The 24,813-nt window shown below is 36.7% G+C and overlaps 1 protein-coding gene and 1 long non-coding RNA gene across 2 annotated transcripts in view; one reads left to right on the top strand and one right to left on the bottom strand.

Annotated features, from left to right (window-relative positions):
* Window positions 1–1,042: 1,042 nt before the first annotated feature.
* Window positions 1,043–17,768, bottom strand: LOC119706316. The gene is made up of 3 exons (XR_005258505.1): window positions 17,693–17,768; window positions 15,756–15,821; window positions 1,043–1,154 (listed from the first exon to the last, which is right to left on the bottom strand). It is a non-coding gene; the product is annotated as an uncharacterized LOC119706316 (long non-coding RNA).
* Window positions 17,769–19,313: 1,545 nt separating this feature from the next.
* GABRG2 (gamma-aminobutyric acid type A receptor subunit gamma2) overlaps window positions 19,314–24,813 on the top strand; it is a 64,959-nt gene continuing 59,459 nt past the window's right edge. Inside the window, exon 1 of the mRNA XM_038149801.1 lies at window positions 19,314–20,202. Within this exon, the coding sequence (XP_038005729.1) occupies window positions 20,096–20,202 (107 nt within the window). The 5' untranslated portion in view covers window positions 19,314–20,095. The remainder of the gene's footprint in view (window positions 20,203–24,813) is intronic.

The raw sequence follows: 24,813 nt of genomic DNA, 5'->3' as shown, positions 1-24,813 counted from the left end.
GGCCAGAATTTTCCTCCATGTGTTCCAGTATGAGGTTCCTTAGTAAGAATTTGGATTGAGAATTTGAAATAACTTCTTACAAAACCAGAAATTCCAGCCTTTCCAGCAAAGAAGAAAATAAAACCATACAAAACATAGAATATAGTGCTCAAATAATATAAAATGGACACAGATGAAGCTGTTCTCTGCTAATAAAATAAATGTCTGGTTTCCTTCCTTCTTTGATTAAATCTTACCTGTCAAATTAATAAAGAGAATTTATCATTGTAGCAGCTACAGCTGTTTATTTGCAGAGAGTAAAATTCAGCTCTCTTGCATCAGAGGAAAACAAATAAATTTGTGCTTGAAATGTCCTTCATAGTCTGAGTTGCTGCTATTTCTCACACGTGCCTGCTACTAAGAGGGTTAAGAGGCCACATATTTTGTATTTAATTAAAATTAGTAATACAAAGATTTATCAGAGGTGGCATAATATCAATTGCCTCTTATGTTTCCTAAGATCTTCAATCAGATTGAACAAGAGGGGTAACAAGATAGAATTTTCTTACACTGAATGGCATTTAATTTAGTGTGAGAAACATCTGAGACCTGAGTGAAAAGAAAAATGCTACTGTTTGTTCACATAAGGCTTTTAAAATAAGTTTTTAGAAATTTAGATACCACCTGATATCACAATATCACCAACTTTCTCAGCATATTCACCTTTATTTTCTTCTGGTCTGAATTGCAAAAATAATTATTCACAGTTATTGTCAGAATTGCCTCTGGGAGCAAAATAATTCCTCCCTAAGAAATAAAACCACAGAGAAATACATACTACAAGTGATGGAAACATCTTCTTTGCAGGTAAAGAAGGAAGTAAAACTCCAGACCAATTTTCTTACACCTGGCATAGATGTGCCAAGTGCAGAATATTATGTCTTGATTTGAAAGCTTCATGGAAAAAATAAAATTACATGCTTGTTGTGAAGAACAGCTCATTTAATCATCAAAATTACTTTTAAGTGTCACTTAATAATGCAAGCAAACTGATAGAGGAAATGGTGATTTGATTATAAGTGGCAAACCTGCATACAGTAACTCCTGTCATGATGTCACAGTGTAGTTAACAGGATCCAGTTTGGTTTTGAGCTTCAGGGAGAGCCAGTGTGATCCTATGCAGAGGAAGAAAACTCAAATGGTTAACAAAGATTTCCGTGGCATTTATAAGCCTAATCTGATTTAAATTCCTGCTATTTAATTTATCTCTACTGCAACAGGACTCACAACTGAGAACAGAACTGGCACATGTAGTTCACATGTATATCATGATCTGAATATTCCTTCTGAGATCTTACAATATACTTTGAAAAAACAGAGAAACACATGTGATCTTTAACTGTCTTTACAGAGGGGGAAATGAGAGATACAAAGCTGGTGGCAGAAGAGGTAACCCAAATTATCTCCCTACTTGTAAACCCTCCTCCATCTTTTGATATAAAAGTACATCGTTTTTGTTTCTATTGATTAATATAATAAACTGGTGTTTACCAGATTCTTTCATAAGAGGTAGATGAAGCTATATTAATTTTTCTAGTTTTATCTGGCTTAGAATGGCGATTAGAAGTAAAGAGCCTGATGGCAACACTGCAGATCTGCTCTTCCTTAGTTCTTCCTTGTTTAAAAGAATATTTCACAATCAGTAACATAACACAGGGAAAATGGTGAGCATCGTTCTCTCTGTACCCCACAACGTGCTGAGCAGAAGGATTTTGTAGGTGTCATAGGTTGAGGTCGTTGAGATCCTATTTTTAATTTTTTTTTATTTCTCCTTTTTTTTTTTTTTTTTTTTCCCAAGCAAACAGAAGAAGGTTCTTCCCTGTGCTTTTGGCAATTTGTCAATTGTTGCCTTGCTATTGCTTCAAGTGTTGGATAATTTAAAAAAAAAAAAAAAGGAAACATTTGAGTTATATGAAGGTTTGCACTAATTCACATTTCTTTTTCTGTTAGATATCTGAACTGAAACCATCATTTTTTATGCAGTTTTAATACAAAACCTGTATACAGAGGTGCTCTCCATTCATTGCTGAGAAAAAGTGATGCTTAAAAAACCATAAGCATAATGTGAAAGTAGGATAGATGAACAAGGAAAAAACGTGCTGTAAATTATTTAACAGATGAATGTTTTATATCAACTCACGTGTTTCCTTGTACTCATTGTGAATGTTTCATGTTAATATTGATTTAGATTTGGCTCATAAAGTATTCTGATGTCTAAAATCCTAGCAATAGGTTGGAATATTTTTTCTTGAAGCATATGACTTGTCATGAAAATTTCTGTAGCAAATTTCTCTTCCCATTCACAAAAAAGTTTATTTATTGCAAGTTTATTCACAGTACAAGTTTATTCACATTACTAATTCTTTTTAAATTGTGATTTAGTTTACTTTGAAATGTTTTGAAACTTTCCATTCTTACCCTCCTGCACAGAATCTGTCATTGGCACTGCAATTGCTAACAGAATTCATGTGAGAATGGTAGGTAGTCATGGGAAAAAATTGTGTTATTGCTGAGTTCCATTATAGCTGTCTAAAAAAAAAACCTTGTAGTTAATCCACATCTCCTTTGTTTTCATTATTGAAAATAACTATGCAAAACAGCAGAAAAGAAGCTATTGCTAACAAACCTGAATTTTTACCAAGGGAAATAAAAAACACAAGAGTGAAAATAAAGCTAAAATGCAAGTAGGAATTCAAAAGCAACTAGAGAAGAAAAATGTAACCAGTGTTGTCCTATTGATATCCAGCAATATGCAAAGACTCGATACATCAGCCTCACATTTCTTGCTGCTGTGGCCTCATCATCAAACAATGGATATAGAGATGTGCATATTTAAACACTGGATATAGAGATGTGCATATTTATTGTCTCTGTGTTACAAACCCTTTAACCACGACTGAAAAGAAGAAAGGAGTTGATTTGGCACAAGAGAGATTTGTGACTGCAGCAGCTGTGGGATAGATTCGCACACAGCAAGAAGTTTTAAAAGTTCCTAGAACCACAGGAACCAAATATGCTCAGTACTGAAAACTTTCGTGGCATGCTTTTTACCCAGCTTAATTCCACCAGTTTTCTTGCAAAGCCGATCCAATCAAAGGGAATAAACTTAACTAAAATTAAAGAATAGAGAGTATGGTTCCTAGACTATAAGAGAGTTCATAAAATAAATTTGAATATTATTTTAATAATATTATATGAATGGTCTATGGCAGTGAGGCACTCTTCTCAAAAATACACCTACAATAACTAAAAAAAATTCAGATGAAGACTCTATGGGTGATATCTGACCAGTTAAAGCTCTTTTTCCTCTCAGACCCACTGCTGGATCAATAATATAATGGTAAATTCTTCACCTTGCCTTAAGGCTTGTCTATTGTATTTCCACAAGTGTTTTCCTCCCTCTGATAGCATTAACATATATTGCAGGCTCAGCAGAGCCTGAACAAAGTTTATGGGAACATTTAAATAAAAACCAGTTATATTGAACAGATAATGTTATTTTTTTCAATTGCTATGGGAAAAATATTGATTATCTCTTGACTTCAGTTTTTCTCCTCTACCCCTAGCCTAAATAGGAATTATTTTGCAACAAATTAAAATTACCATCCCTGGAAATAAGTCATTACCATTATTATGGCCTTCTAGGAGGGGAGCACATGTAGATAAAAGAATAGTTGAAAATATGCATATTTGTTTTAATTATGATATATTTCTCCTCTTAGTGTTATAAAATAGTATCAACAATAAAATGAAACAAATACGGCACACAGCTAATAAATCAGTCCAGATGTGAAAATACATTTAATTCCTGCAACAATTTATTATGATCAGATTTGTTTATAGATTTATCTAGCATTTGATTAAATTTGATCACTCTGAGACATCACTGATAAAGAAAAGATATTTAAATGCTACAGTACAGTATTGTCTAACAAAGTGAGACTGAGTATAGAAAGAGAAGCTTTCCAAAAAGCTGCAAAGAATAAAAAACTATTGGTTCAGTTTAGGTAGTGAGTGGTGTGCTTTGACAGGTTCATTTCCTAAGGTCTTTCTTCATATGAGGCCTCTGATGCAATGTAAATCCCCCCAAAAATTGATGGTGTGCAGGATTTTATCTTGATGGCTACTTTTTACAGATTCTTGCCTGGTCTTGAGACAGTAGAATATTCAGAAAAAGCTTTAGGGAGAAAGTCAGAATTTATTGCAGAATTATGATCCAGTATAAGGCCTGAAAATCACAGGTGAAAGTGTAGCTCTGGCACTGAATTTACCAGCAGAACTCTTTCAGTGAGTAGGGAAGTAGGCCAATGAAAAGTCTACAAGAAAGATTATGGATAATGTGAAAGACAGCTAAAAACTGCTTGAAAATCTGAAACATCCTGCTCTTATTGTGCTAGAGCTTAGAAACACAAGGTTCAGCTGAAGCAAGGCCCTGGCTTTAGCCTGCTACAGTAAAGCTTTGTTTCATAATGTATTTAATTTTAGTTCTTAACATATCTACTAAATAAACCAATGAATATATATTGGTTATATATAATTTATATATATATATATATATACATATACGTGTTAAATAAAATATATATTAAGAATATGAATATATTCTTAATATATATACTTAATGAATATATATGAATATATATACTTAATCTAGATAAACATACATGTTTATGTTTTATCTGAATCATGCTGTTATCAATGTTTGCCTATGCTTTACACAAGTGGCATAAATGGAAGCAAACAGAGGAAATTATTTTAATTTTTTTTTTTTTCCTGGTATAGACAAAGCTTCTAAAAGAAGAGATGGTTTCTTCAGGCAGCAAGAAATGTTAATGATGAGCCTCATTCACAGCACTCATTAAAATAATGTTATCTTAAGAAATTATGTAATTTTATTACCCATTTTCTATTTGAAAATACTTCTTGGAAATATATAATAAGCACATGATATTAAACATAATTCAAAAACAAAATGTAAAATGACACAAATAATTTATGCATTCATTCTCACTGCACAGATGAACAGAGCTGCTCACAGAAGAACTTTGATTCCCACGACATTCTGACTACCATTGCAAATGACAAATTCTTGGAAAGGCAAAGACATCAAAAGGTAAAGGAAAATGACTTTTTATAATGTAGGAGAGCATTACTTTGTTCAAAGCCATGAATATAATGACACTATCTGATTTTTATATGAAATAGGTAGAGTCATAAAGAGGTTTATGGCCAAATTCTGACCAGCTATTCAGGTGTTCTCTAACTGGAAAGATGCATTGTGGCCAAACTAAATGGTTCAGTGAAATGTGTTTAATACTTGTATCAAGAATTGCTTTAGACAGGAATAGAGAGATAGGATGTCTTAAATTAATAAGTAGAAAAAGTTTCTTAGCTAATAAATTAGTGAAGAACATCTGACTTCATGACTAAGTTTACCATCTAAAGATGTAACTTATAATGTGTTTGGGCCTTAAAGGATTCACTAAAATGCTCAACTATTGGTAGGTATATGCTTATCATAGAATTTTTAAAAAAAATTTGCCTTTTCTTTGTCTTCCATTCTGTGTATTTTGCCAGACTCATGAAAGGATTCAAGGACCTTGAAGGAGCTTTGATTTTAGGTGGAGGCACCAATATTTTGGACTCTGACAGCAGTCATTCTGCTCCTGTGTCACTGGGAGGGGGCTCAGATCCTGTCAGCAGGAGACTCCTGATGCTTCTGCTTTTGCTCCCAGTGCCTGTTGGGACCACGCTGACCAGGCTGCCCCTGCTCTTCCTCAGCCTCACCAGAAGCAGCACTTTGTGTCCTGCTCCCAGTCCCATCCTGGGTGATCACACTGCTGAGTGAGTTTGGAAGGGTGTTTTGACAAATCTCAGATATGGCTGATTTCTTCTCTGACATTAAAATACTCCAGCTTTCACAATTCATTTCTGTTACAGGTTCAAGGCCTCTTATACCTAAATAAATTAAAATCCACACTGCATACTTCCAAAGAGCATATCCTAACCTGTTGTCTAAATGCTGAGTACTTCAAAATACCTCAGGGTTTTGGATTGCCACTTTCTCAGCACTGATGGGATGATTAATCACTCTCCCAGATCATTTTCAGCAACATTGCATCTCTGTGACTCTTCTTTATACTTTTAGACATGACCTACATTCTTTAGTCTTATATATAAATAGTTGTGTTCTAATATGTGGTCTAATATGACAATTTAACAATCCCCTGAGGATTGTTCCAGGTTCCACATACTCACACAAAAACAAAAAAAAGCTTTTGTCTCATTCCAGCCAGTATGTCCAACAATCTTTCTCTGCAAAAAAATGAAATATGCAAGTGCTCTACTCTGTATTTCTTTTCACACAATAAAATAAGAAGTGCTGCCAGCATTCACCTGAAAGTTTCCTGACAATGTTACAAAAATTTGGGTGGTAACTGAGCTCCTAAATAAAGAGTCAGGCATCGGAGAAGTCACACATGAAGTGTGGTAGACAGCTTCAAGCCAGAAACTGCAGACACTCCTTTGAAGACACATTGTGGCAGAGCGTCTCTGAAGAATATTATTATGACTTAATTTGCATATCAGCTGTGCAGATCAGATCACAAAAAACAATAAATGTTTCCTTTCAAAGAAATGCAAAAGTCTCAAAAAACCACAGAGATACTCATAATTGTACTAGGTATCCTTACAATTCCAATTTAACCAATTACCCAGTTTAATGTTGAAACTTGTACTATTTAGCAGTGTGGTTTTCAGTTTTCATATCCATACAATACAGAGAGAGTATCAACAGAAAACTTCTACTATTAAAAAGGTTGGTATTTACCTTTTTTAGTTTCCCTCCTACCACTTTATGTAATATAATATCTAAAAATGCTAACTTAGGCCATCTGTTCTTATTCCTATTTCCAGCCCACTCCTTTTTTTTTTTTTTTTTCTGTTTCATTCCCCTAGTTAAACTGATTTTAGCAGCACTGGAGCTCATTCTGTGACATTTTGCTACAGGGAAAATCCATGTTTATTTCCAAACAATTTAATAGACCAAATCAAACAATAAATATGCAAATTCTAAAAATAGCAAGATTTTTGAAAAATAGCTGTGAAAAAAGAGGAAAATATTGACTTATAAAAACAGAACCAAAATGTTAGCGAGCAGTTGTAATGGATGTTACCACAGAGAACAAAAGGAGTATGATTAGGCTCTAGACCATGCAAAGGAATGCAAGAGTCACTGCCCACATCAATAAATAGAATAGAGAAAATATGATTTAGTTACACTAAAAAAGTTTGAGAAATGCACTAGATCTCTGTGAAGTTTTACATATTAATAGTTTATTCACTGCCAAAAGGAGAAGTGACGATATACATTTGCATATGTGGATGGCATTGAAAGCAAGAAAAGGGAGAATTCTTTCAACATTTTGCTTTCCATGTTGGTGAGAAGGACGAGAAAAAGTGGCAAAACACATGGCATCACCTTGGCTGGCATTACCTTTGGGATCCTGATGCCAGGAATTCCCCAGCTGATTAAGCAAATTTCTTGCCCATATTTTGCAACAGTGCAAAAGAACCAGGGCTGGGAATATGATCTGACAGAACCCATCTGAAATTTCAGTTAAACCATCCATAAACAAAATGGAAGGAAGAAACTAAGCAAATGTTGTTGTGCATAAATAACTTCAGGCAGTCATTTGCCTGTTCAAAAGAGCCTAATTTATTTGTTTTCCCAGGATTTCCTTTCACAGATGCTGCAGAGATTTTTTCTCCTCCCTCTTTCTGCAGGATTGTCACTGCAATGTCCATTAGGGAGGATTATTTTGAGAAACAGTCTCCCCATCTGTTGTCTCTTTTAAATGCTGTTAAGTAGTATTTTGCCTCCCTGGAAAAAAAATGTCCACATATCCCATTCCTGCTGTTCGGCAGCAGCAGCCTGGAATGAACACCTGGGAAGTGCAACTGAGTGGAGCAGGTTCAAAGAACAGCATTTGTTCAACAGAAGGTAAGGGTGGTCTGACATCACAGAACATGATACTCACAAACTTAAAGAGTGCCTGAACCCTGTGCCTGCAATCTTTCCACACCCCAAAGATGCACAACCCTGGGGCAGGTGCATCCTTCCCTTCCTGGGTATTTCATAGCCAAACTCTGCACAGTGGAGTGAGCTCCTCTATTTCAAGATGGCCAGTAGGATAATCAGCTTTAAACAAGTTAAAATTTCTGAATTTTTGATTTCCCATATCTCCTGTAAGGAGGTCTGTGAAATTTCAGTTTTGATTCTCAATGTGTAATATTCACCACACATCTCTATATTCCTATAACCTGACCTGTGGTGAATAACGCATAATAAAGAAACGTTTTGCTCATGCAAACTTGCTAACTCAGAGGTACAAAAAGCTGATTCCATTTTTTTCTCAGGATTGCTATTAAACAATACAAAACTGAGTTAAGTAGTATCCTTTTAAAAACCCAACCAATTTAATCTTCATTTGACTTCTGGCTTAAATGATGGTGCAGGTGCCTACTGCTAGACTTCCAGGCAGAAAGCAGCAGGTTAATCTCTGTTTCTGATTCACCCTGACATTCGCTGCTGTTGACATCATCTGACAAAGATCAAAATGTGCAGTCCATTAGTTTCTTGGCTTGTTCTTTGGGAGAAGTATGAAAGATTAAATCAATATTTGCTGAATGGAAAAAGATCAAAAGTTTCAGTAAAATAAATCTTGGTTTACAGCTCCTGAGACACTATTCTAAATAGAGAGGAATGTGTAACATCTAACCAATAATTAAAAAGCACTTGAAAGCCTCTTTTGAATGATCTCTTGCTGTATTAATTCACTTGTAGATTCACTGCTATGTCAGAGAGGACATTTCATTTTCAAGTGGATACATTTTGGATTCTCCTGATTTAATTTCTACCTGGTTCTATGTATCTGAGAGTGACAATAGATAGAAGGATATTCAAAATCAAGCTTTCTCATAGTATTTGGTTTAATTATTTTTTTAAATTTGTTTTGTTATTAATATACACATTAATATTTAGTTTAGTCCAAGCCCCTGGAATGATAGCACACACATAATTTCAAAGTAGACAAGGCTGCCTCATCATGATAATCACATGATCAACTTTAATAATACCACAACTGTTTAATAATTATCATTGCAATATTAATATGTAACTTTACTTGATTATGCATTACAATGTTTGATATGTTTCAACTTCTTTGAAATTTTTTTCAGTTATTTTCTCTTCAAAATGCAGTTTAATTTACTGAAGTGCTAATGGGATTGTGTTGAAACATGAGCATAGCACTGTATAGTCTCATTAGCTGTAACAGCCCCTCTGATAATACAGCCCTTAGTGTAAAAGAACCAGGAAACTAAATGAGCACCCGTTGAAAATAAAGGTATTTAAGATTAATTATTTAAAATAATTTTTCCATGAGAAGATGCACAACAGGTAGCATTCAAAGCAGGCACAAATAAACTAAAATATACTCTTGGGAAGCTCCCAGGGATGGTATTTTACAGTAATTTTTTAATTTTAATTTTTTAGTGTAAAAGGAAAACCAACATAGTTGTTATCCCTCTAGTTTAGCTAGAGCCTTTAGATTTTGCATTTTGTTGTTTATAAAATTGGGCACTAAAAGAAACTGGATGCAGCCCCATCAAGTTTGTGGATGACAGCAGCTAGGGCATGGTGTCAATGTGCTTGTGAGAAGGGCTGCCATTCAGAGAGGCTGCATTTGGCTGAAGGAATAAAATGAAATTCAGTAAGAATACCTGTAAAATTCTGCAATGGGATGGAATAATCCCTCCCCAAGGAGTGCTGGGGACCGACTGGCAGGGAAACAGGAGTCATGGCAGGGATGAAGGCAAACCTGAGGAAGTCATCACTCACCTTTACCTGGCCTTCATCAGGCCACATCTGGACCATTGTGTCCTTTTTGGGGGCTTCAAGACAAGAAATTGTACAGTTATTCAACTGATAAACAGCCAGAGTGAGCACCCAGAGCATCATGGATGGGGCTGCACATGGAGCAGCTCTCTGGGGTCAGAAGGCAGTGCCAGAGATAAGGGTTGTTAATCAAAGGGGGAGAACAAATGATTCACTGTCAGCACAATTAAAGATTAGAATGAATTGCACAGAGAGGCTGTGAAATCTCTAACCCTGATACTTTTCTAGACCTGAACAGCAAGGTCTGGTTTAAATTCAATCAGCACTGACAGCTCTTTTGAGTAGGAGCTGGATGAGGGATACAATGCCCTCCCTTCCTGCCTGCCTGAGTCCCTGTGTACATCCCAACCCAGACCTCAGGCTTCAGCCTGGTGATGTTACATTTTTCTATGACAGGTTTTTAGAGAGATTTCGTGTTCTCTGTCCCAGTTCTGAGAGCTTTATAGTACTGAAAAGTGTCAAATAGTAAATTCCTACAATTTCTATACTTCCTGTCACTGTACAGTCCCAGAGCAGCTTCTGAAGCCTTATTTCATCTGAAAAAATAAACTGTGGTAGCCAGGTAGGGGCATAGAAGTGAGTATAACCCTTCACACTTTCTTTCAATATGAGTTTGACTTATTAAGTGGAATATATGGAACTACATCACTTCAGCACTTTTCCCTTGATGTGTCACTGCTTATATTAGGAAATTTATATTTTGGGGCTATAGGATTCTTGAAAGCTTAAAACCATAGAGAGACATTGCAGCAGAAATCTGTTAACATAGGTAAAAGCTACAATCTGGTCTGCAACTGAGATCATCACACAATCTACATTTCAGAGGAGAAGGGATGATTCAGGCTCATTTTTTGTTGTCATGAGTATATGGGCCACGTCACTTAGAGATGCAAAAAAATCCACTCCATATGCAAACAGGAAAGAAGAATAAAAGACATGTCTCTTGTAGTCCAAGCAGCTTGAAGAGATTTTCATTGCAGTTACTGTTCTGAGTATGTTGTAAGTTATACAAGATCAAATAACACGAAAAGTAACAGAGTTCAAGTTCTTCTTAGGAATATTTTCCTGAAAGTCATTACTTAGTGGTGAACTTTCATATCACAAAACTGAACTTAAGAGACAGAGATGGAAAGCGACAATGAACTTTATATAACATCCTTGGAAATCACTTTTTCCCATTCCATTTTCTTTTGATCTTGCAAGCAATATACTTTTTTTTTTCTCATCTAAATCATGAATGTTGCAAACCTTTATTTTTGTGGCAACAAAAGCTTTTGTTGCCCCTATCAAATGAATTAATTTCCATTAGTTCTTTCAGATAAAAATATATGTATGAGACTGCCTTTTTTTCTTTTTTGTTTAAAAGCTTAACTGAACAGTTCTCTGTTTAATTTCAGCCCATTTTTAGCTTATACAGAGCATTTACCTATGAGTTATAGAAAGCAACGCTGAATGAACCTCATATTTTACGTCAGAAAACTATTTCAGTGCTCAGAGATTCCCACCATAGAGCATTCTTTTGACTTATCCAAAGATAATTAATCTAAGAAGCTGTGATAAATCTCAATCACCCTACAAAGCAGAAATACCAGCTATTTATGCCTAATTATACCTGCACATATTTGAAAACTTGACATAATTCCTCAGACTAAACTGCATTTACCCCCTTTTCTCATGTTTCCTTTGACAACACTTTTCAAGACTTCTGGCCATTCTTTCTGAATGTTCTGAATTTTTTTTTTCAGCTTTTGTTTTTCAGGTCTAATCTTATTCCCTCCACCCTTCTGCCTGTGGCTTGGCATCCTTACTGAATATGGTAAGGATACTATTCATACTACCATACTACCAGATCATTATTTAATATATTTAGTAGTAAAAGGAATAATCCTATTCAGTACCAAACTGCACTGAAAAGCAAACCACTGAAAATTAATGAGGAGAAATTTCTAGAACTAGAACAAATATCCTCAGTTTGCCCATAAGACTGTCATAGCATGACATCAAAAGTCCAGAGTCAAAAAATGTATTCCTGCTAGCACACGTGTACTGTTATCTGCTATCCTTCCCAAAGTGCATTTACATCCACTGCACAGAAAGTGATCCTTCCCAATGCTGCAAGATCAAAAGAGCTTACTCTGAACAGAAACATGGCCAAACTGTGAGATTTCTTCTTCAGCTTTAGGGAAAGTTAAAAAGATTAATCCAAAATAAACCAAACTTATAGCTCAAATGCAGACATGAAAAATAGATGTTTAATACTGTATTGAAAACTCTGCTCTTGTGTATCCTTGCATTGCAGAATTAGTGTAATGAGTTAGCATACATTCTTTTCTGTTTTATCTTCTTGCTCAAACAGACACAATGGGCTGCCTCCTTCTGCATGAAGAAAACATCCTTTATGGCCTTTTACTTTCATTCCTTCCTGTTTTTTGGAGGAAGAATCGAAAACCATTTGCAATGATTATACAGAATGGGCATAACATTCCCTTGGCAGGGCTAGCTGTAAGGCTTTCACAGACCTCAGCACCCTGGATCCATTCCCACGGAGCCATTCCTGCTCCACTCAGCCTGTATGGAACCATATTTGTGTCCCAATGTGGTCCTACACAAATGGCAGGAAGATTTCCTCACAGTTACTTTGGGAGGAGATTCTACTTTGCCGCTGGAAATAGACTTTGAATATTGCAATCATAGGAAATAATGACACACCAAAATAGATCTTAAGATTATGTAAACTGTCTAAAGGAAATATCAAATCTGGCCTGGAAATACAGAGCTTTTGGATCAGTGTTAGTGAATACTAAGCAAAATGCCAGACTAACAACACATATCAAATCAGATTTTCTATACAAAAGGGATAACAACTACAGAACGTCAGGGATGCTGTGTCTGATAGGAGTGGCATCCCTGAGTGTCTGCTATCACGCAGGCTTTGGAGGCTGATGTTTTAAAATATTCACTGCTGAACAAATTCAGGATTTATATTGCCAAATCTCACCTTTTTCACTTTTAGATCTCACTTTCTTGGTAAGAGTGAAAAGCAGAAACAGCAAAAATATCTTTACTGAAAATATAGAGATTACAATTGTGAAAAGTGACATTCTGAGGCTTAAGTTTTCTGTCAAGTAGTGGCCTTTTCCTGCAATAATGAAAAAGAAGGTTGCACCTCCTTGTGCAAAGCCCTGGGCTCAGACAGCAGTTAAATGTACTCCTAAATTGCATCAAGGTTTGTTGAGACTTCCTAAGCATGCATTTCAAACTGCTTCCTTTGGCCTCTTGTCAGGATTTCTAGATTATTTTTCTGAAAAAAAATTATATCTATTTGTAGGAAAACTGATAATTCACTTCTTTTTGAAAGAAGTAATCATTCTCTTAAGGTAGCCAAGTTATTTTTATCAGTCAGAAACCAAGCATCTGACTTTGATTTTCTTGATGCATTATATATTGCGAAAAACTAATAAATGAATGAACAATGATTTCCTGGTCTATGAGAATTTTCATTCTTCATGTGGGAATAAAAATAATACTGTAGATGTGCACAGTTTAAATGAACAGATGCAGCAGCCTCAAGAGCACTATTTCTTTGTAGTAGTAAATAAGAAAAAATATACATATAATGACTTAGAACAAAAACATATCATTTACAGAACACATAAATCCTGCCAAATGTGAGTATACACTGATGAAATCACATTTGCAAGCATATTGGTCCATGAAATGTGCTGCTACATAGCTGATTTGAAGATGCTGGTTTGAAGATGACCTGTTTCATTTCATTCCAATACACACATATTCAAGTACTAGAACACAGTTATGGAAAAGCACCCTTTCAAAATTTCGAATGTGTTTTTCCCTTTGGTATTCAGTGCTGACTGTGCACAGGGTATTTCTTCCTTTCTCATTGCTAAATAGACAATATATACAATTACAATTTACATGCGGGTAGATATCCAAAACAAGGTGCAAGTATGTTGAGTGGTCATGGGTAATAATCAGATTTATGAACAATAGAATTCAGCTTGTCCCACTGAAAGTGCAAACTATGTAAAAAGGGTTCCCTTGCTCCTTCATGTAGAGATTCTGCCATCACCTCAGAAAGGAGCCCAGCACTGCCACCCTCTCTCAACCCCAGGAGTGAGAGCTGGACAACTCGAACATTCTCCTTTCTCCTTTGGCTGGAGCTTGAGTACAGGAAGGAGAGTCTGGCTTCTTGGGGTGGTTTCAAAGTGGTCTTAAACGTAGAGATTCAGCACAAGGGAAGCATGGGATGGAAGCTGTATTTTGAACGAAGGGTTTAAATCTAAGCTCTTAGTATAAACATGTGAAATATTGTGCACAAGACTGACGAATGTGAATACATATCAATAAATGACTCCTGAAAATCGTGCTTCTTCGAAACTCTTGGGAAGCAGAAACTTCTCCTAGGCATTAACAAAACTGTTCAGAAAAACCCCCATTAGTTTATTCCTCAGAAAGTACCATAGCATGGTTTCTTCACATAAGGATTTAGTGTGAAGGAACTGGGCCCTCTAGGTAAGGTTACAGGGTAAGGAAGCTTATTCAGGTCAGGTGCAGGGAGGTGGGGAATGCAGTTTGCTCCAAGAGTTTGATGATAACAGAATCTTAGATGTTTGCAGCACAAAATAACATTTGGTAAGCCTGTTCCTGGCAGGAGCTTGTACATCTAAGCACAGTGTGAGAGCTCTTAGCCAACAACTTGTTTTCTTTACTGTTTTAGCACAAGATCAAAGCACGTAAGCAAACAGATATTTTAGGGTTGTGCTTTGGTTGTATTAGGCTACCAGAATTCTTTCTTTTAAGTCGAGTACTTGGAAATGATTGCTTTGAATAGAAACCTGGTGATGCAGATTGAATAATATCTATCTGTAAAAATGTTCACTTTGCATTAAATCCTGAAGTATCACTGTAAGTGGTAGTGTCTTAGGAAACACTTCTCAATTTTAATCGCTAAGCTCTAAAATAATTCTTTAAAAATAATTTTCCAAGCAGCATAAGATTTTGGCTTTTTTAAAAAATGCAGTATGTTGAATACTCTAAGAAGGTGGCTTCAGCTCAAAGGGTTTCTTGAAAGAATTACTATTTTTAACCCACTTAGCCTTTTTTTTTCTTTTGTTCTGACAGTTTAAGTGAATCATCTTCCAAATAAACAAGACTGAAACAATGCTTAAACAATATTTTTCCAGTTAAATAAATAAATATACCTTAGAGTCCTACTTCAAAATTCTGTGGCATCCATATTCTACAAAATGATAGGCAATATTTCTGACTCCATCCAATATTTACCAGGGAAAAATAGCAGCGAGATTCAATATTAAGATGGCACTATTTTTTCAATACTATAACAAATAGATATATTTAGGTTACATTTGGAAAAATAGACAGAACTATGTTTGGATACACTGTGCACTATACTTCTGAGTTCATCTACTTGGTACTGACATGAATGTATCTGTGCAGATGCAATAATTGTGTTGGGCTTGCTTCACAAAGCTCTTTGAAAGGTCCAGATTTTATGTTGATTCAGTCAATAACCATCTCCAAACTATGATTTTAGTCTAGCACTTATCTAGTGCAGTTTTTGTTCAGCCCACCCCCATACCCCTACTTCACAGACTGACTGTGTTTTGAGCACATGGATTAAAAGAGAACTAGGTGTCTGGGTGTTCCAAATGAAATCCTCCCATGCACAACCATGAACACACATGTACAGTAATAAATGTATGAAACCATGACCTACCTTTCTCCTAGAAGTGTTTCAAGATTAATTCTTAGGTTTTCCATGTTTCAATATGCATTTATACACCTATTGATGAACAGAAAATGTGTCAGAAGATAGACCATGGGGAAAAAAGAGAGATTATATCAAATCCTAGAATCCCATCAAAGAAATGCTTTATATTGGATGCTATTGTCCTTAGGAGTTCAGTATTAAGACATTTACCCAGAGCTAAAATATGCTAAGAGATTCTTTGAAGAAAGCAAATTGCTATCAATGTTATAACTACTATTATAAAATATATATTTATATATAGCTTTATACAAGCTATTTTTAAATGTATGTGTTTTCATGCAGTTCAAAAGTCTTTTTATTTATAACTAGGATATTTTATTTCAGAATAAGAATAATATAAAAACAGTAGTTAATGTTTTTTTCTAGGCATCAAAACATTACTTGATATGTAATAAATAGTCTCATAAAACATAATAATAGATAATTTAACTACCTAGATGTTCCCTCCTTATGCCTTTAAGAAAGCATCCTCAGCATGACCCATATAAACCAGTTACCTCTACCCAAATCATGTGCCATTTGGGAGAGAGTGCAATTAGCACTTTATTTTTGGTGGTTTGCTTTGTTTTTGTCTAAAGCAACACAAGGAAAAACAAGCTGAAACAGGAAGAATTTCCAGATAGGAACATGTGATAAAAACAATCTGGCAAGATATTGACATTGGCAGAGCCCCTTTTTTTACTTTATGCATCTTTTGCAACACCTACTTTTGCATTTGCTTTCTTACATGTATCTTTTTCTTCTTCCTTTCTGATGTGTGATCTAATATTTGATACACAGAAAATAAATAATTTTAGGGTAAGAAAAAGCCATGTTTTCCTTGGACACATAGGGAAATCATAGGAGCTGAGAGCCCCCTTGTAAATGAACAAGGCGTCTGCCAAATTGACCAAGATACTCCTATAATATTCTAGTCTGATACAGCATGCATCTTTTTGGAACAATAACTTCTGTGCTTAATTATTCTTCATGAGACAATTTTTTCAAAAACTTGAAATGATTTGTTGTGAAGATACCACATTTGTGCCCAGGGACAAGTTACTATGTGGGATTGGTTTATCACACCAAAGGTGTCAGGAAAACATTTCACACTAGGCAGTGTCCTCATGTAAATTTGATCCTTTGTGATAATTTATTATGACGGAATCCTAAAATATCAGTGTCTGATAGAGCTTGTGGGTACAGAAAAAAGAACACTGTGCTTCAAAGACAATGTGTGTTCAGAGAGAAAACAGCCTGGTACATTTTTGTTTTCTAGGCAGCTCTATCTGCTACAGATAAACAAAGTTTTTCCTAGCAGAGGTTATCAGCCTAATATAATAATGTTGAAATTCTTTAACATAAAGTGTGGGTTTACTTTCCTTTCCTTCAGACCGAGGTTGCAAAGAACTGCAAGGACAAATTTGCATTTAAAATTACTTAGAGCCAAATTGGTATTGCTTGATTATTGGTGGATAAGTTTTATGTATGGGGGGGTCAAGTATTTTGGCATTGAAATGATCTTATCTAGGAGCACTCAAAAGCCTGACTTGGCCATTCTGTGGTCCACTGAGTGGAACAGAGGCCAAAGATCCTAATTCCCACTACCTTAGTCAATGCCTAAATGTCAATTGCAGGCAGCTGAAATGAAAATTAAAGCTGATGTGTCTGGGATGAAAAATTGATCATAATACAATGCTGCAAGTTTTAATATGCAAAAAATTCCACACAATCTTCACAGTATGCTTGCCTATCAAAACCCACTAATAACCAATCAACAATGTGAATAGAAGGTACAGTTAATAAAGTACCCACAGGAATAATATCATCAATGTCTTCTACATCTTTCACATCTCTGAGCAATCCAGGATTAATATTACAGTATCCATTGATTTCTGACTTACCATCTGTGTGACGGGAAGCTCAGAAAACTTTCTCAAGCTTTGACACCAGCAGGTTTTTCTTCTATTGCAGACCCCTTGTCTCTCCTAGAAAGAATAATGAGCTGATCCTCTGGAATAAAAGTGCATAAGAATTTTGTAGGAATCCAGGAGCTCTTTTCACACAAGAAGACTTTGCTAATGGAACAGATTTTCAGTTGAAAAAAGTGCAGAGTAAAGCTGCCATGCTTGTGCAGACACGGTTGCAGTAGCCAAGACAATAAATAAGTGTTTGCACAGTTCAAATTCTTAGCTTTCAACAATTTTGATTCCCTCACCAAAATATACACAACTTTTCATCCTTCAAAGGAATGTTGTGATAACTGATGAGAGAGATTACAGCAATAAAATCACAGAAGTGTCATCCTTACAGGTAATGAATTGAACCATGAGCAAATGTTGATATTTGAACATGCATACATACATACATACATATATATATATATATATATATATATATATATATATAAACACTGAGAGGAAGAGAGATATGGGGAGAGTATTTAAAATATTTCATACCTGTCTATCACTGAAGAGGCTGTATTTCACAAGTTGATGAAATAACTTAATTAACAATAAGACCATTGACTAGAAATATTAAGTAACAGGTTAGCAACTTGTTACTTTGTTTGTAAACACTGATAAAAATACAGTGACTGGGTTAGATAGTGGCTCCAATAATCATCGAACTATACAGGAACCAAAATGTATTTAATTCTACTAATAATATAAATCTATTGATTATTGTTAAAGTTAAATGCATTGGGTTTGGAAACAGAAAAAATTAACTTGATAGCTGAAGGCTGGATCTGTGTTTTTAGAAACGCTGAGAAAGCAACTACTGTATCTAATTCAGATGTATAAATGTCATCTGCATTTGGACATTGGGAACTAACAGATTGTCCAGGGTATTAGAAGGTTTGAGCAGAATCCAAGTGTCAAATTTGGCTCCAATAAGACTAAGTCCAGTGGGAAATTTTGAATCTTTTGTTTTATTGGGAACATTTCACTTTCCCATCATTTAAGTTTTCTTTAGGATAATTTTTTATTTATTTCTCCCTGAAGTTTCAGAAAAGTGGGCTTGAGATAGAAAAAAAATGTTCCTGGTGATTTAGTTTGCCCAATCTCCCAGTTCATATATGCCATTGGGTAGGCTTGTTATTGTCTATATTTACTTGGCTCTAGACAGAAAAAATAGGGGAGGTAAAACAATGTTATCGTAGATCATAGTCCAAGTACCTATTTTAGACTAAAGCACGCTTACTTTAGGAAATCATGAGATTCCCTGAATTATATACTCAACTAGTAGTTGCTAAATTGCATTTTTGGACAACGGAATTTGGGATTCCGGTTCCAAAATTTGGCAGCATTCATCTTCCATAGTCCTCTAGTGTTTCCCCTCTGGCTAGGAAGTGTTTCCTGTTTCTGTGTAGTCTCTCTTATTAGGGGGAGGGAAGATAAAAACCTTGCATATTCCCCCTGATCCTATCACACACTAAATCACCTCATTCATACTGACTCCACCAATGCTGCTTTCCCCATTTCCTGAGTTACTTAGCAACAACCATCCCTCCCTTTTCCACTCCCCCATCCAACCTTTCATTTTTTTCCCCCTTTGCAATCACGGTTTCCACGCTGTTTAGAAAAATGAGGATGCTCAGCAGCATAGGGCGAGCTTTTCCTTCCAACCTCCTTTTTTATGCCTGCCAAATCCTTCTCAGCTCCAAAATGAAAATCCAGGCTGCCTGCATATGTGTAATCAAAGGTTAAAAAGCACCCTGGCTGACACCACGCATGTGTTAATCTGTGCTGCAGCAGAGTGCATCATTTCCACTTTGACCTCAGAGTTAATCTGCATTCAGGCAGAAGCTCCATTGCTTTAGTCTTTCTTTTTTTTTTTTTTTTTTTTTTTTTTTTTTTTCTTCCCCTCTCATTTACTCTTTGTTGCTTTATTGGATTTTCCTGCATGTGTGTCGGCGGTTCCGTAAATGTGTATGTGCTCCTTTCCTTGACTGTTTTTATTCTGTGAGTGTCTGTGATTTTCGCTTTTTGTTTGGGTTTCATTTTTTTCCTTTTCTCCCAATTATATTATTTCCCTAGATTTGGAAGCTGCTGCCTGCTGCCAGAGCTGACGTTTTCTGATTATATCTGCAAAGGGCTTGTGCAGATCTAATTTCTCTCCCCCTGCATATTAATTCCCGCAGCTGGGCGCAATGTCTCATCCCACTGACGGGACCTGGTAGGGAGGAGGGAGAACTACTACCAAAAAAAAAAAAAAAAAATTAAAGAAGGGGACGGATCCATCTGCAACCGAGAGGAAAGGGGGAAAAAAGCTTGGGGGGGGGTGGGGGGGGGGCTGGAATAGAGATGATTCCTCCAAATCCAACAAGCCTGGGGAGCACTGCATTCTTGAATCCTGCATTTTCTCTCAAAATGATGGTGTGGGCACTTCTGTTCTTCTCTCTCATCCAGTGGTAAGATGTGCTTTCTGATTCTGTTTGGGAGGGTGGGGGGGAGAGGGAGGGCTGGGGGGGGTGAAGAATCTGCGAATTTGCTGAGCTGTCGTGAGAATGCCAGAGGTTTGGATAGTGGCATTGCATTCATCTATCTCTAGCAGCTCACAGCTTAGAATGTTTTATTTCTCTTACAATTGTTGTCGCTCTGACACGGACAGAGGGAGGGTGAGCAGCGGGTGTGTGCGATGGTGGTACATGCCGGTGTGTTCATGGAATTTGGTGCCATATTAATGAAGCCTTTTATCTCCGAATTTATCGCTTGCTCCGGTGCATGGAGCTCCATACGGGAGCTGTGTTTTGCGGGCAGAATGTCCGTGCATCCCTGCTCGTTTTCCCGGAGCGGCCAGCCCCATCATGGCTGTGCGGCGAGCGCGGGCAGCGCCGGCTACCAAGGACAGGGACGCGGGTCCCGCACGGCTCCTCCCGGCTCCCTCACAGCTCCCCCGGCTCCCTGACAGCTCCCCCGGTTCCTCACAGCTCCCCCGGCTCCGCACAGCTCCCCCGGTTCCGCACAGCTCCCCCGGCTCCCTCACAGCTCCCCCGGGTCCCTCACAGCCCCCGGCCCCAGGCATCCCTCCGGCGCGGGCGGCCGCGGCTCCCCAGGGGATGCGATAGTTTTGGGGCTCGCAGCAGCGGAATGTTTGCAGCACACCCGACTCGTTCTGCTGGCAGACACTGGGCATGCTGCGTGTGTGTGCATCGTGCACCGAAACGGGAAGGGGTGAAAATCCCGACAGCACAGGAAGCGGGAGTTCATGTGCGGATGAGCAGAAAGTGGAGGGCGGGAGAATTGCTGCAGTGCCAAGCTTTGCGCTGGAGCAGGCATTCCTGCAGAAATGTGGGGACTGTGCATTTAACAGGTTAGATGAGGAAAAATCTCTGCGCGGCCGTGTGTGGCCTTCCAAGAGGCAACAGACCCCTCCCCACAGCTGCACAAGCCATGTTGTCACTAATGCCTTCGAGAAGTTAGCGCCCACTCTTTGCTACTACTAACGCTAAATTCACACAGGCTCCTCAAATTTACCTTCTTTCTCCTTCCTTCCTTTTACATGGACACTACCATACCAAAAAGTGGGTTCTTTCTCTTTGTTTCTTACTTTTATTTTATTTTTTTTTAATTTAAATAAAATCAGACTTCATACCTGCAATGGTAGGATCTTAGTTCTCAGCCAAATAAAAGGCCGAAAAGATTGGCCAGGGAAATGAAAAGTTGCTAGGTTTTCGAGTAACTTTTTTTCCACACAAAAAAGACTTTGTAAAGAATTCCTGTGAGAAGAAACTAAAAGTGGTTGAAAATTGAGTAGAAAATAAGATAAAACTCGATGAGCCCACCATGAGGGTACTTGGTGTTGGGAGTAAGACAGGTGTGAGGTATTTTTGACCCTTATAGAACCAGTTATGGTTACTGCCTGAATACAGAAATGGAAAAGTCAATTTTTACAGGATTTTATGATGGGTTTTCATATTATTTTGACATAAAACTTCCACTAAAATAATCCCAGATACTTATTTTAGCACACTTCCTTCTTTTCACTCATCTTTCAGAAAAGCATCGCCGGAGAGGAATTTTGCCAAAATTATTTCATAAGCTTTAAAAGAAACCCTTCATAATGCAACTTACAGTTTTATCTCAACAAAAAGTTCTGTATTCTGTTCACAGCTATCTGTTAGCCAAGATGGTTTCTTTTGCCAGGCTCCTAACCTCATAATTTTGAAAAATAAATCATAGACCGAGAAATAATAGTTACAAGTAAAGGGGAAATTATTCTCAGTGTTTTACAGAAACATTTTAAATGAGTCAATATGCATATACGATTTTAATTCTAACAATCAGGACATGTTCCTCCTCCCATTGTGGAAGAAGCCTTGTTATTAGTTTTGGAAACTCAGGGACCAGGATAGAGTTATAAAAGTTGAACTTAGATACCATTTATTTATAGCCAAGATGAAAGGTTTTCTTTGTTAAAAAGCCAACACTTCAGAAAGAGGGGATTATTACTGTATTGTGTGTCACTTTTCTTGGACACTGAAATTTAGAAAGGCCAATTGAACACTAACAAAGATGCTCCACGTTAAACATCTCAATAAATGTGTTGACATCAATCAGAATACACACAGAAATTGATGTATTTGCAGAATTTGATCAAAGTAATGATTACCATTACAGTGCAGAAATTTGAACCCTGTTAATACAAAAAAATACTATATAGAGAAATTTATTGCTGCAAAATCATTAGCATTTAGAAGATTGAAGAAAGAAGAGGAAAGTTAAGACACCACTCGGGCATTAATGCAAATAGCTAAAATTCTAGCATTGGCTGCAGTAAATCATGAATGAACTCAGAAAAAATGTCATTTTACAACACTGTGGTATTTTAACTTTGGAGAATTTTTATCAGTTTTATCAAATGCACAAAGTACATCCTTACAACTGGGCACACTAAAGTTTTAGGTAGTGCTTTTTTCCACTTGGTTTCTCGACATTCTTAACTGGACTGCAAACTTCTTGCACAAAGTTCCCTCCTCCTCTAACCCCTCAGATCAGTGTCACAGCAGTGTGCAGTCCACCACATGGACTTAGAGCTCTGTTCAGTGAAAATTAGCCAGATCAAGCTCCCAATTTCTGAAAACTGTACATAAAAAATCCTCGGATCAAGAGACAATTTAAAATTATTTAAGAAAATGTACACCTGATGGGGCTTAATCAGAACTAATTATTTGATGCTCCTTATTGAACATAAAACATGCATTTAAAACATTGCATGTAATAGAACTTATCAGCAAAGTTTCAAAATTATTTAAACTGTCCTCTGCACACTACTTATATATGGGGTTTATCAATTATTTTTGCAGAGCTTTAACAAATTGCCACTAAAAGCTACATAATACAGTGGAAAATAATGTTCAGACGGGGAATGTTGGACTTTTTTTCACTTGTTTGTGCCCAAGTAGTTTCATGGCAATATTTTTATTCTGCAACTACATGCCTAAAATTGAAGACTGTCAAGACTGATCAAAAAACCCCATAAACAAAGCAATCATTTTAGCAATCAAAGTAGTCTGGCGCCTATGTGAATACATGTATTTTTATTAGTAAATTAATGAACATGGGTGTAAATAAAACTATTTTGCTCTTGTAAAGTGATGTGATACAATAACAAGAATGACAAGAATATCCTTCAGATGGACAGTCACTTGGAATTACTGTAAAACTTGCCAATATCAGGTGGTGTTAATCATGCAGCTACAGTAAATCATACACTTTCAGTACTTTCTTACAGTGTGTAGCACTGACACCAAGCCAGAGGTCCCATTACTGGAATAAGGAGCTGCTCAGCAAGAGGCAATTTCTCACCTCACAAGGATTGGTCCCCTTTAAAGAAGTATCATGATAGAAGATGTGGATCTAAGTGCTATTAAAATATCACTTTGTCCTTATCTATGATGCCATGAAACTGAATATTTTATACACTCCAGTGCTTGTATCAGCAGAGCTAAAGCTGTGTGGACACAGGACCTGCACTACTTGAGCATGGCAGGGGGAGCAAGTCCTGCCTATGAGTTTTTCATGGCCATGCATTCCTGACTGCTGGGAGCTGCAATGCTGGGACACAAACTTAGAACAGCTATTATTGTCATAAAAACGGTACCAAACCACTGACTTAAAGTAGATTTGAAAATTAGGTTAAACTCTATTATTAATAACTTGATGGGGCAAAAAAGGACTACAGTCACTATTTCCCTAGTTGAAAATATATGACTCAGAAACATGGATGAAACCCATGTTTGACTAACTTCTGCTGTAGTGACTAAACCACCTAAACATAACCTGCATGCCAAAACTCATGTATTCCAAAATACTCCAGTGAGTACGGAAAGCAATGTTAGATATCTTTCAGAAAGTTTGAATCTTTCAAAATCTAAAAAGTGAAAGCTGCTAATAAAAAAACTATAGAAACTAACTACAGTAAAAATATCCCAGGAAATTAATCTGCTCTTTTAATATAATATTTCCCATATTATTCATATTATATGTCTTCTTCATGGCCATGCTTTAGGGTTTAAAATATTCATGATTAATGGTAATCTGGAAAAAATATCTTGTAGATTTGGATTGTGTTTGCATTGTTTTCATTTATGCTATATTCACTCTATTAACATATATCACTAGATTCTGTAGAAATTGCACAAAAATTTAAAAGGGAAGAAGAGAAGTGAATGGATGAAAGGGAAAGAAGTAAATGTCTTGTCAAGGGGAACTCTTTCCAAGTCTCAGTCCCAGTACAATTAATCTCCTCTGTGTTTTAAGTAATGACCACCACTTTCTCCAATAGAGAAATGAATTGTGAATTGAATAATGAATTATTAAATTATTAGATAAAGCATTAGACACAGGTGACCAGTAACAGATGCACATACTTATAGGATGGTTGATTTTTTGCAGTACCTTGCAGACACACATTCCAGTGAGCTCCAAAGCAGAGGCAGTTTTAAGGTCACTAGCTGTGCCTGGCACTGTCCTGCTGAGAGAGATGCACTGGCTCATTTGGAGCTGGCTCAGTCCCTTCA

This window comes from Motacilla alba, chromosome 13 (genome assembly GCF_015832195.1).
Source record: "Motacilla alba alba isolate MOTALB_02 chromosome 13, Motacilla_alba_V1.0_pri, whole genome shotgun sequence".
NCBI classification, from domain to species: Eukaryota; Metazoa; Chordata; class Aves; order Passeriformes; family Motacillidae; genus Motacilla; species Motacilla alba.
The sequence above is the reverse complement of the archived record's forward strand: the minus strand, read 5'-3'. Positions and strand labels throughout refer to the sequence as shown.